The 12,799-nt window shown below is 32.1% G+C and overlaps 1 protein-coding gene and 1 long non-coding RNA gene across 4 annotated transcripts; one reads left to right on the top strand and one right to left on the bottom strand.

Annotated features, from left to right (window-relative positions):
- Window positions 1-653: 653 nt before the first annotated feature.
- Window positions 654-11,551, top strand: LOC124439847. The gene is made up of 3 exons (XR_006946484.1): window positions 654-760; window positions 3,251-3,339; window positions 11,505-11,551. It is a non-coding gene; the product is annotated as an uncharacterized LOC124439847 (long non-coding RNA).
- LOC124439842 (solute carrier family 22 member 15-like) lies at window positions 5,174-10,226 on the bottom strand. Of its 3 annotated transcripts, none has more exons than XM_046990107.1 (11): window positions 10,022-10,226; window positions 9,692-9,899; window positions 8,487-8,788; window positions 8,096-8,324; window positions 7,821-8,019; window positions 7,474-7,683; window positions 7,235-7,369; window positions 6,928-7,022; window positions 6,728-6,836; window positions 6,480-6,552; window positions 5,174-5,626 (listed from the first exon to the last, which is right to left on the bottom strand). In XM_046990107.1, the coding sequence occupies exons 3-11, from the start codon at window positions 8,781-8,783 to the stop codon at window positions 5,414-5,416; spliced, it is 1,560 nt and encodes a 519-aa protein (XP_046846063.1). In that variant the 5' UTR covers window positions 8,784-8,788; window positions 9,692-9,899; window positions 10,022-10,226; the 3' UTR covers window positions 5,174-5,413. The 3 variants fall into 3 exon arrangements, with proteins under 3 accessions (XP_046846063.1, XP_046846064.1, XP_046846065.1); XM_046990108.1 differs by having other exon boundaries at window positions 9,692-9,748; XM_046990109.1 differs by having other exon boundaries at window positions 8,487-8,638; window positions 10,022-10,224.
- Window positions 11,552-12,799: the final 1,248 nt, after the last annotated feature.

The raw sequence follows: 12,799 nt of genomic DNA, 5'->3' as shown, positions 1-12,799 counted from the left end.
TTCCTCATACAAGTGATACAACGACAAAAATAACTACTGATTTTTGTTTGTTTGTAGCATAATGACAACTCCATGAGTTTTTTGTGTGTTGTTCTTTGTTATCATCACCAGCAAAACAACACAAAACATGACGAGATTTATTTGTTAGAAATAAAGAACATATACAATTGCTTTCAGCAGTATTTTTTAAATAAGTTAAGTAAATATTCAACGATGTTGCTTCTACTCGGTGGAATACAAGTATATGATTTTGTTTCTAAATAATGATTTTTATCATTGGCGTCTGGTGACAAATGCACAAATTTTACCAGAGTGTAAAGTCTTTTGGATACATTCGAAAACTTTTTTACTAGAGAGGATTCTAACGTGTCGTGACTGCTGTTTTTAACCTCCGAAGGTGAAGCTATTGAAAAAGTTTCAACTTGAGAGAAGGTCAAAAAGAATGATTGACATCATATCACCATTTGCATGCATTACAGATAAAATAAAAAACCGCTGCCATTTCTCAATTTTTACATTGCTTATGGTTTTAGAATCAGTAGTGATCAAAGTTTTCATGTGATTACTGTGTCTTCAAATGCCTTAGAAACAAAGTTATAATATACATTTACCTGTGTTATTTTAACATTCTGATTTCTTTTGGTTGAGCATAACACTCCAAAGATACAAAGTACAACGAAGACTACAGCAATTTTAAAAGACATAATGTTAATTGAAATGTCATCAAGCGCTTGGTACTCAAATGATTCTACATGGCTGGGTAAAATTTCATTTCTTTTTATAGGATCGTGAATGTTTATTATGGTTGAAGTCACAGCTGTTTGTTGACTTTGTTTTGTTTTTGTCGCCATTTACTATAAAATTGTTTTTGTTTCATATTGAGACATACTTTTGTATGATACCTCTACACATGACCGTACATTATGCATCAATCATTAGCAAGGATTATGAAAGATGGTCTTGGAGTATAGTTGCTGCATCTTATACGTTCATGAACAGCAGTTTTGAAATGATGGCTCCATAAGACTGAAGGACATACGTTATTTGCTAGCTGACCAGTATATTGATCCATCTAATGATAATCAGCTTGCTTAATTGTTTAATAAATATAATCTCCGATATTGCGATATCCATAGTAAAATATTCAGTTGAATACCTTCCAAATTACTTGTATAAAAGCATGCACTCTATGGTTTATAATGTGCACATAAGATTTTGACAACACTCGGTAATAGAGGTTATTGAAGGGTTCGTTTTGAACAATCTAAAACGTCGTCATTGCTTACTGAATGAAGAGAACACAGCATCAAATCAATCTTAGAGCCAAATTGCTTATTATGTTTTGTCCTAAAATTTTATCGTCAGTCAAAATAGTTATTGATATTAACCATGTTAACATCTGTTAAGTTTTTTTTGTGTTGTCTTGGATTATAAGCAGTAAGCTCCTATCACTTTAAGACAGTATCAACAATGTAGAGTCAGTCAATATCTAGTACTATCCATTCCTTCTCAGTTCTCAGTTTTTTTGGGCTATTTAAAGTATTGATTACTAAATGAGAATAAGCAGTATAAAGATAGTTGTCATTTTTAATACTGCTGCTGATAGCAACATTACCTCGAAGTTTATAGTATTATCTATATAATTATCACTTTCACATCTGAATAAACTCTTTAGTTCTTATTTTGTACGAGCAAAGTAGAGGTGGTTATTAAAACGTCATTTTTGTTCAAGAATTGGTTCAGGTCTATTAGAATCCTTGTTTAATTTCATTCAAAACAGTACCTAAATATAATTGCTGTTAAAAAGATCTTATTAATTTTTGTGCTAACTTTATACTTTTTTTACGTTTTGACAACAATTGTAAGATTGAAAGATTTGATCTGTGAATTTCTACTAAAGAAGTTCAGCTTGCAGCTGGTCGCTGTTATTGAAACTGATATTCAATAACATAAATTTTTAGTCTAAGATGCAACAAACAAATAGAATTCGTCCGTCATCCTTTCTACAGCTAGTGATAAAGAACTCAAAAAGAGGTTAAGAAAATAGAGAAGTGGTTTAAATGCATAAAGTATTGAATGTACTGTATTAACCATGGATACAATCATACAAAGAAAGTAAAGTTATTTTTTAGTGGCTGAAGATATTTTGAATCAATCTATAATCTATATTTATACCAATATTACAATAGCTACATCTATATTAATCTATATTTATAACACATGGCTAAAAGATAAATTTTACAGATGAAAAACAGCCGTGTAACATTGATAACACATCTTGATCTATCTATCATCAGACAATTTACTACCATTTGCCAATGCAATTTTGAAATATTCTGGCTAGCAGCTTTTCTTTTGAGAAAAAGTGCATTATTTTTCAATGAACATTCCAGCGTTATTCAAATAATACGAATAAATTGAAACTTGGGTGACTTGAATCATATAAACTTGCCACGAACTCATCAGGAATGTATATCTATTTGTAACGTGGCCAATAACACCCTGTATATTGAATATGTAAAAATGAAGCAAAAGTGATTGAACCGTCGATCTAATGAATTCTTAAAATGTGCACAGTTAATTGCTCTCTGAGGGTTACTGGCATTGTCTCTGTAACTATATTGACAAACTTTAATAAATAACCGTAAATTATTTATTCATGATTGAACTCACTACACACATGCATGACTTGTTTGTCTTTTGGAGACCGTTAACGGGTTTACAAGTGGATAGAATATGTGTTTGAACAAAATACGCTAAAATTGATTAATATATATACATGGTTCAATTTCTACGTTTTTAAATTTAAGTATAAAGAATGAGATCCAAAGTTTGCAAAATAACGGGTGAGTATATGAACTTAATACATTTTTATGCAGTGTGTATAGTTGATCATGTAACATTTGTTATTGATAAAATGTTTTCTTGTTAACGATATAATTTACTTTACTATGGATGTTAAACTTTTCTTTTTGTAAAACATTTTCTCAGAATTTTAATTTGTTATTGCTGGATGGATTGTCATTTCACTCAAATCAAACTGGTGTAGCTATAAAGTATGCAACATGAATATGTCTCATCTTCATTTATGTTCATCATTATGACTTGCAATCATTATTTACGACACATAAAAGATCACGATTTTAACATCCCTAACTTTACATTTCTATGAGAGGTTTTATTGTCCTAACTTGACAAAACATGATACTAATATATTTCATTTCACATTTTTTTATTATTTTTATCACAGGAGCATTAACTCAGAAGAAACAAAAGTAAAAACCTTGAAATACTCACGCTTTCGACTTCCCAAAGACGTCAAACAGACAACAAAAAACGGTAAATTTAGTGAACTGAATTTTAACGCTTATTTTAAGTGTATTTATTGATTTCATATCATTTTTGCTATTGCCTCATACACATGGTAAAATATCTAAAATATGCTAGCTTTACAAACAGTCATTTACAACCAAAATATAGCCAACTTACTTTTCTAAATACCCGTTGTTTTTGCAGAATATTTGCATAGCATGGCTATGAAAATGTTGCTGACTGTGCCATTTGTTGGGTATTACGTTTTTATATGCCAAACACAAGAATTTAAGAATTTAAGAATTTAAAAAAATTCCGTTCTCTTTACTAGTATGTGAAAGCCTTCCTTTAATCGGTAAATTTCTTAATTTTTACCCGCATAGTCAGCTGGTAATTATGTCGTCAAATTTTTATTTCCCATGCTCATTACTAAGCGATCGCAGAATTAGACAAAGTTTCTCTAAACTGTTTGAATTGGGATGAAATTCTAATCATGTTAGCCTGCAGTCCAACTAAGAAAGCAATTTCTCACATGGAAGGTATTAATTAAGCATTATTTTCTATTTTTCATTATTTTAATCATTGAGAAAATATATAGCAACATTGCATTCTAATACTATAATCTCGCTGTGATTCCTTTTGTTCCCCCAACGTTTACTAACATACTACCTATAATTTCAAAATATACTACTATAAAATTATACTTACATAATATTTCTTGCTTTCATCTCTAAGATTTATCCGATAAGTATCAAAATGGTTAGTGGAAATTTAGATTCAGTCGAGAATTACTCTCTATACTCTCTATGTCGATTGCCTATAGTGCCGTAAACTGAGGACAAGATAGACTTAAGATTTGTATCTCAGTGTATCACAAAACAAGTTAGCTAGTATGCATGACCTCTTGCGTCGTCCATGACTTTAGCAACAAGATATATTTTCATTTTATTTCACATTTATAAATTTATTTTATTTTAGTTTTATACTATTCTGTATTTTTCTAGTGCAGGTCTTGTATAAATTTGAAAGTTAAAAGAGTTTCAAAACTCCAATAATCTGGTATAAGCAATACATCTCATTGACGAAGCAAATCATTGTTTTCCTAGAAATTCGTCGCCTTTGATAGAGTTCACTCTATAATTCAGTGCTTTTAGAAATCTTTCATACTTTTCGAAATAAATTTTAAAACCTCTTCTTTGATGATTTCTCATTTATAGAAAACATTTTTCTATCAAAAACGCAAACAGCAAAAAAGACAACATTACGTAATCAGTGGGTACACTTAATCAAGTTTTAATATGCTAAAAGCTTATACAACTGACTTTTTGAACAAATTACATATTGCAGGACTCGCTGCCTTTATCTCACGAGCTTCACCTAAGCCATGTTGAAAATAATCCTGTAATTAATATTCCTTTCTCGAGGATCTGTTATCTCACTTTAATAATCGTAAATAAGCAATTGAATTTTTTTCTTGTTTGAACGACACTGCGCAAAAACGTTACATCATACCTATAAGGATTGTCAATGTAACTCTCGCAGTATAAAAGTTCTGGGCACATCAGGGGAATCGTTTACTACCGAAAATTAACAAAAGCACACGCACGCAACGTTTGGTATTATTGATAGCAGATGTCAACTAGATACGTACAGAAAATGTGCTTAGAATTAGATAAGAAATGAACATACAACAAACCAAACAACAGAATATAAGTAAAGTACCATTACCGGTTGTTCCCGGTTATATCCAGATCGCAATGATTCTTATAGTTTCGGCACAGTATAGGAATATACAGTAGGGCCACTTTGCTGTGCAACTGGCTGCTGTTTGCCATATCGTCAATCCTATTGGTCACACAACGCAATTTACTGGCTGCTAATATGGTAATCACACGCGTTTTAAGATATGCGTGGCACGAAAAAATTCAATGGAGTGTCCCTACTGTATGTTCTTTATACTGTGGTTTCGGTAAAAGAGTTAGAAAGTACTAGATTATGCAATATTGTTTTTGATTCATGGGGATTGGCACTAATACTCATCTTAAATCATCAAATACTTTTGTTGCAAGTAATAAAACTAAAATTTATCATGTCGGTAAATTTATTCGATGCTGCAATCTGTTGCTTTGTTTGCAATCACTAATTCATCCGTGACAATGAACTTCACAGGCGTAGATGAAGCGCTTTGTACCATGTCGTCGAGCGTTTCTAATGTTGGTTTTCCTTTTGTCTCGGGAAGAAACATTGCTGTAATAGCTGCTTGGAGACAAATCATACCCATAATACCATATGGCAGCATGGGATGAACACGAATCTATAATGAAAAAATCTTCAATTTGATTACATTCATACTTACCATGCTCACGTCAAAGCTATAATCTGATTTAATAAATAAATCTAGTGGATAAAGTTCGTTAACATCGATGCAAGCTTAATATTTTATGTAAACTACTGAAAACTATTGCAATTTGATGTACACGATAAATTCTCTCGTTCTTGTAGTTTTTTTAATTACAACATACAGCTATACCCCCAGTGCCAACATACAGCTATACCCCCAGTGCCACCACAAAGGACAAAAACTCGGGACTACAATAATGAACAGTCCTGTTAAGACAACTACACAACACTGATGACGGAAAAATGCAAGAGCAGAGCAAATATATTCAAGGCTCACATCAAACATTTACTAACAAATTTACGATTGAATGGCAACATTGAATAAGATTTTGACGTCATGAAGTGTATTCACGATAGACAAAGACAGTGATAACTCTATATGATCACCAATTATTTTATAAAAAATTTTTTTATATGTTTGTTTATGATTCTCCATTTGACCTCGTCTCTATAATATTCGTGATTCACAAGGTTTTTTCTTGTTCGTTTCGGTGAAAACGTTTTCCTTGTGTTCTTTTTCAAAACTTTGACCTCGGCACATTTTTTAAATCAAAAGCAATTGATTTAATTACTTCACCTTTTTAAATACACCATAAACTTTAGTGTTTCTCAACCTACTATTACCATGGTATTAATTAGTAGTTGGTAGTTAATTAATACTCTATCAGGTATTAATTAACCAGTAAAAAAGCCAATCGAAGAAAAGTACTAGCTGTCCTCTATATACCATTATTATTGCAATACTTGAAGTAAGTTTATTAGCATACCAGCCAAACGATATAGCTTGCTGAAAATGAACCAAGTCTTGCTGCAGCTGATGATGTACTTACACCCATACCTCTATAAATCAATATTGTGTATCGTTATAAGTTATGGTTTGAATATAAAAAGTGCTTAATAAGTTGACCTATACTGTTGAAGAAGATTAGGGTGGGCTTATGTGACACAAATCAATTTAACTCAAATGTTATACTGGTAATACTGAGTATCTTTACTTGAGTACCATTAAGCTTACCTTATGAAAGTCGGAAAGAGTTCTGTACTCCAAATATAAATTCCAGAAAATGACATGTTTATGAAAAACTTTGCAAGAACTGACATAATGATCCTTGTAACTGTATAACCTGAACACATAAATACGAAATGACCGAGTAAAGCAGCCCAATTTTTTTAGAGCTTAGTTAAAATCGAAAAACTGAACAATAAGATATTTACCGTCATCTGAACGATTTCCTGGAATTAATACAGAGATTATCGAAGCAACAAAAGCAAGCAGAAGACCAACAATTACATTTTTTTTCCGACCAAATCTAAAATAAAGTGTTTTTCATAAATTGATTTTGAAAATATTCATCCATGAACATTTTGCTTTTTTATAAATATTACAATTGATGAAATATTGATCCAAAGAAAAATCAAGAAACTGCGTAGCTATAAGGAAATATTTTTAAATTTTTTGTGCTTCAAACGCTACTAAACACTGTTTGAACACCAAGGTTTAAGTGGTATTAAAATTGCTGACCTGTTAGCCGAGATAATGGACAAGACATTAGACGGTAGCTCGACAATGCTTGACAATGCAAAATTAAGATATCTGTTTCCACCAAGATCCACGGAACCATACGAAACTCCGTAGTAAACTAAAGATGTAGCAAACCTAGCCATATAATGATAATATTGTCATGTAAGCTAATGAAACTTGTCCAAAGATCAAGGTTATGCATCTTATGAAAATGTTTAAAAAAGAAACTGCAAACCTACCACATATTCCAGCTAATCAACGTTACTTTTGCAACCCTTAAACTGTAAAAGAGATGCTTAAAATTTCCACTTTCCAAAGTCCCGTTAAACTCCTTAATAGTATCTCTTGGCATTTCTTTCCTATTTATGCGAGCAACTTTTTCTAATTCCTTCCTTGCAATGTCATCTTTGCCTTGAAGTTGTAACCAACGGACGCTTTCGAGGATAAAACTGACAAATATATGAATGTTTATAAGTATGGGCAATGGTATAGATGATTAACAATAATGAACTGATGAAATAATCCTTGTGAAAAATACGCTATGCAAAGCGCTTTAATTACTCTTTCTCTCTTTAAAATTACTTACTAGCTCATGAACAAACAAGGTACAGCAAAGCAGGCTGTCACCAAGAGAAAATATCTCCATTCAGGAACAAAATATCCAATCAACGGAAGTACCAACAATCCAGCTGCCCAGAACAAAAATGAACCAGCTCCAATCTTCGCACGATGTTTCTGTGTGGTAAATTCAGTGAGAAGAACGAAACTTGTTGCATTTCGAAAACCTAAATTAAATAATACAGAAAATGAATGGCTGCGTATATTTAAATTAAAAACGTCGTTCGCTGTAACAGTTTTTACCTAAGCCAACACCAATGATAATGCGACATACAATAAAGACAATAAACGACTTTGGGAAAATCATGATCCATGTAGCAATCGTTATGGCAATTACTCCAGCTATAAATATTTTTTTTCGACCAAATCTATCAGAGAGATAGCCACCAAACAGCAAACCTAGTAGCATTCCAATCCAGTAACACGATTGAGCGACTGACTGAAGTATGGACTTATCACAAACTAGATCGTACTATAAAATAATTTTCTTAATTTCATTACTATGTTCAAAAAGCACTAATTATGGAATAGGCAGAAGAGTAGAGATCAAGTAAGCAATTGTGTTGTTTTCTATTGAATTATGCTTTGATATGCTCCATTGTCATTGTTAAACTTCTTCAAACCACTCTTATACCTCTGTCACAGTAGATGTAAAGCCTTCAACATACGTCCATGCCTCTCTTGGCATGTCGCATCTGTCTTTATAATGCTTACTGGTCAAGCCAATAGATTCGTTAAAATTACAGATTGAATTGTTATATCCTTTCACACATTGCCAATTTGGTTCTGCAGTGATAAATGTTACAATCATTATGGAAAAGCCACCCAGGGCAAACTCAGCGTAACCAAAAATTGCAAGCATCAGCCATTGAAACTTGTCAAACTCGCCGATTTTGTCTAGCACCTGGTCGATTGTGAGCTCTTTCTTCATTTCACCTTTATAAAATTTATATATTCACGCATGAAATAATTAATTTTTCGTTAATGAGCATTATTCGTGCTCGTTCACATTATTGGTGAAACTATACATCACAGATTTCAATTTTTCCACGCATGCACGATTCCCTTCGTGTAACGTATTTCGACGAATTCACAAGGATGGATTTATGATAGTATTTCACATAAAAACCCCCAATTACTGGTTGAATGTAACGTCTGCATGTTTCATGCTAAAAAACAACTGTTCAGTTGTCTGCTATTTTATGTTGGAGGGAATGGCATTCGATCTTGGCTAAAGAAGCGACTGATTATCAAGTTACACGATATTATATTGTTGTGGGCGAGTACTTGTACTGAGTTTGCGAATGTTGTAGCATTCATACTACGAATGTTGTAGTAACTGTATCTATGATGCACGACTATTACTCTGCTCAGTTGTATACAACTGCCACACTTGAAATTTGTAAATGAATTCAAAATTTCATGAAGGGAATTAATAATATTCCACTGTGAAATATTCGTAGAACGAAAATGGTGAATAACGTCATTTCTGCTCTTCAGAACGTGATAAATTGCTGTTTCTAAAGACCTTTATTTCCACTTTCCAGAGAGAGAATCGTGCTCCTATACACTGCTATGTAAAAGCCTTTTAATAAGAGTAACATCCAAGGTGCATTTATTGGGTATTGGGTATTTTTTTTATTTTGGCTACATGTACGAATATAAAAGAGCGTATACTCAGAGAGACTCAAATAATTTACCACTCACAAATTACTTGTATTAAATAGCAGCTGGAATTACAAATTATTTCAAAGCTCGTCCTTCATAATAATTCACCATCCTTGATACTATTTGATCAGAAAATGTATTTGAAAATAGAAACTCATTCATTTAACTAACCTTGCTATTTACCAAGAATTCCTTTGCTTGAAAATGTACAATACTACAAAGATTGTTCTGCATAGCAGATGAATTTGTTAATAAAATATCTTTCAGCATGTAAACAAAACCAATATTTACAGTGTACTGAAGAATGACGTATAACAGACATTTTTAATGGTAAAGTTCAAGCTAATATGAGTGAAGGACACCTGTGATACAACCGCATCTGTAAAGAGAGTAACTAATTGATATTCGCCTAAAAAGTAGGCTTAAACATCGAGATTAATATAAGCTACACTCTCTCTAGTAGCACTAGAAATTATAGACTCTATATTTTCCAATTTATACCTGCAAGAAGTGGATAATGCAGAGTTTAACCAGAGCTCTTTGTTGATATATGACAGCAACAACTCCACAAGCGTATATCCCGATTAAATGGCAAGTAACAAACGTGCTATAAAGAAAAGGCTTTTTTATATGTCAGGGTCACTAAGTCAAGAGACGCTTAGAAAGTTTTTCAGTTCGTTTTAGTATCCTTCGTAATATGATACTTTTGTCACAGTAACACGTGTTTGTGACGTGTTTGTTTTTGGAATGGTTTGTGCTGGTTCGTACTCGTACTTTGAAGCCAGTTACCCGGTGAAAGTGAGAATTGAGAAGCGAAGCTTTTGAGTTTTGTTTGAACCTGTTTGCTGCGTAGCATGTTCGAGGTTGAGGATAGTTGACGAAGATTGCATCGTTGATTGTGTTGACCATGGATGAGGAAAGGTTTCATGCTTTGTGGTATAAAGGGTTTTTTACTAATGACGTTTTGCTTTTTCCGAAGACATCTTCACATTAAATAAGACATAATTTCACGAGGCTTTGAATATGAGCGAGCTGATTATCTTTTTTCAAGGTAGTTTAGGTAGAGAAGTGGTTTAAATGCATAAATAATTGAATGTACTGTATTATCCATGGATAAGAAAGTAAAGTTATTTTTTAGTGGCTTAAGATATTTTGAATCAATCTATAATTTATTTTTATACCAATATTGCAATACCTACATCTATATTAATCTATATTTATAACACATGGCTAAAAGATAAATTTTACAGATGAAAAACAGCCGTGTAACATTTATAAAACATCTTGATCTATCTATCATCAGACAATTTATTACCATTTGCCAATGCAATTTTGAAATATTCTGGCTAGCTGCTTTTCTTTTGAAAAAAATGCATTATTTTTCAATGAACAGTCCAGCGTTATTCAAAAAATACGAATAAATTGAAACTTAGGTGACTTGAATCATATAACGTGCCACGAACTCATCAGGAATGTATATCTATTTGTAACGTGGCCAATAACACCCTGTATATTGAATATGTAAAAATGAAGCAAAAGTGATTGAACCGTCGATCTAATGAATTCTTAAAATGTGCACAGTTAATTGCTCTCTGAGGGTTACTGGCATTGTCTCTGTAACTATATTGACAAACTTTAATAAATAACCGTAAATTAATTTATTCAAGATTGAACTCACTACACACATGCATGACTTGTTTGTCTTTTTGGAGACCGTTAACGGGTTTCCAAGTGGATAGAATATGTGCATTGAAAAAAATACGCTAAACTGATTGATATATACATGGTTCAATTTCTACGTTTTTAAGTTTAAATATAAAGAATGAGATCCCAAAGTTTGCAAAATAACGGGTGAGTATATGAACTTAATACATTTTTATGCAGTGTGTATAGTTGATCATGTAACATTTGTTATTGATAAAATGTTTTCTTGTTAACGATATAATTTACTTTACTATGGATGTTAAACTTTTCTTTTTTGTAGAACATTTTCTGTGAATTTTAATTTGTTATTGCTGGATGGATTGTCATTTCACTCAAATCAAACTGGTGTAGCTATAAAGTATGCAACGTGAATATGTCTCATCTTCATTTATGTTCATCATTATGACTTGCAATCGTTATTTACGACACATAAAAGATCACGATTTTAACATCCCTAACTTTACATTTCTATGAGAGGTTTTATTGTCCTAACTTCATCATAGCTAAATCATCTTGATTGCTTGTGATGAAAGGACAAAACATGATACTACTATATTTCATTTCACATTTTTTTATTATTTTTATCACAGGAGCATTAACTCAGAAGGAACAAAAGTAAAAAAATTGAAATACTCACGCTTTAGACTTCCCAAAGACGTCAAACAGACAACAAAAAACGGTAAATATAGGTGCGCTGAATTTTAATAACGCTTATTTTAAGTGTATTGCATTCACATCATTTTTGCTGTTGCCTCATACACATGATAAAATATCTAAAAATATGCATGCTTTACAAACAGTCATTTACAACCATTAATTGACGAGAGATGGGATATATCCATCTTTCATAGACGTACAGTACCGGAGCAAAGACTTAGCTAAAATGGCGTCATTGAGACGCTTTTGAATATTATTTCAGCAAGGAAAAGTATCTGGTGAAAATTTTAGATAAACAAACTCACAATTTAAGCTGTTGATTTGTTGTTGGAAGTTTCTAAAATCAATGTCTGTCACTTGCTGAATCTATTAAATGGTTTTGCATGGTTCGTTGATATATTTTGAACACGATAAATTTTCAGGAAAAGCAAAAAAAGCCTCACATTATTTTTCAACTGCCACAAATTATTTTCCAACAGCCACATATATATAGTGGCAGCAAAGTTTCCTGTTTATGCTGTGTAAAAGCTATTGCAAGCTTTTGCAAAGAATTATCGGAATATGTGACTGAGAATAGGCATTGTCCAAGTCATCTGATAAATGTTACAATAAATATAATGTTGCGTTTTCATCTCAGTCCACGGCAATCATCAAACCACAAAGCAGCATTGTTTAGAAAGTCTTAAAACATTTAATTTCAAAACTTGTAAGAAACGAAGTTGAAACTCATTTTAAGTCGTTGTAAACCTGATACTTATCTGATATATCCAACTTATTTTTCAATAAATTCGTTGCTTTTACAGAATATTTGCATAGCATGGCTATAAAAATATTGCTGACTTTGCCATTTCATAAGTATTACTTATATGCGAAACATGAGAATTTAATAAATTTAACAAAACTACAACTCTGCTGTAA

The sequence above is a fragment of the Xenia sp. Carnegie-2017 genome, unplaced genomic scaffold (assembly GCF_021976095.1).
Source record: "Xenia sp. Carnegie-2017 unplaced genomic scaffold, XeniaSp_v1 HiC_scaffold_2, whole genome shotgun sequence".
Lineage (NCBI taxonomy): Eukaryota > Metazoa > Cnidaria > Anthozoa > Malacalcyonacea > Xeniidae > Xenia > Xenia sp. Carnegie-2017.
This window is presented reverse-complemented; position numbering and strand designations above follow the sequence as displayed.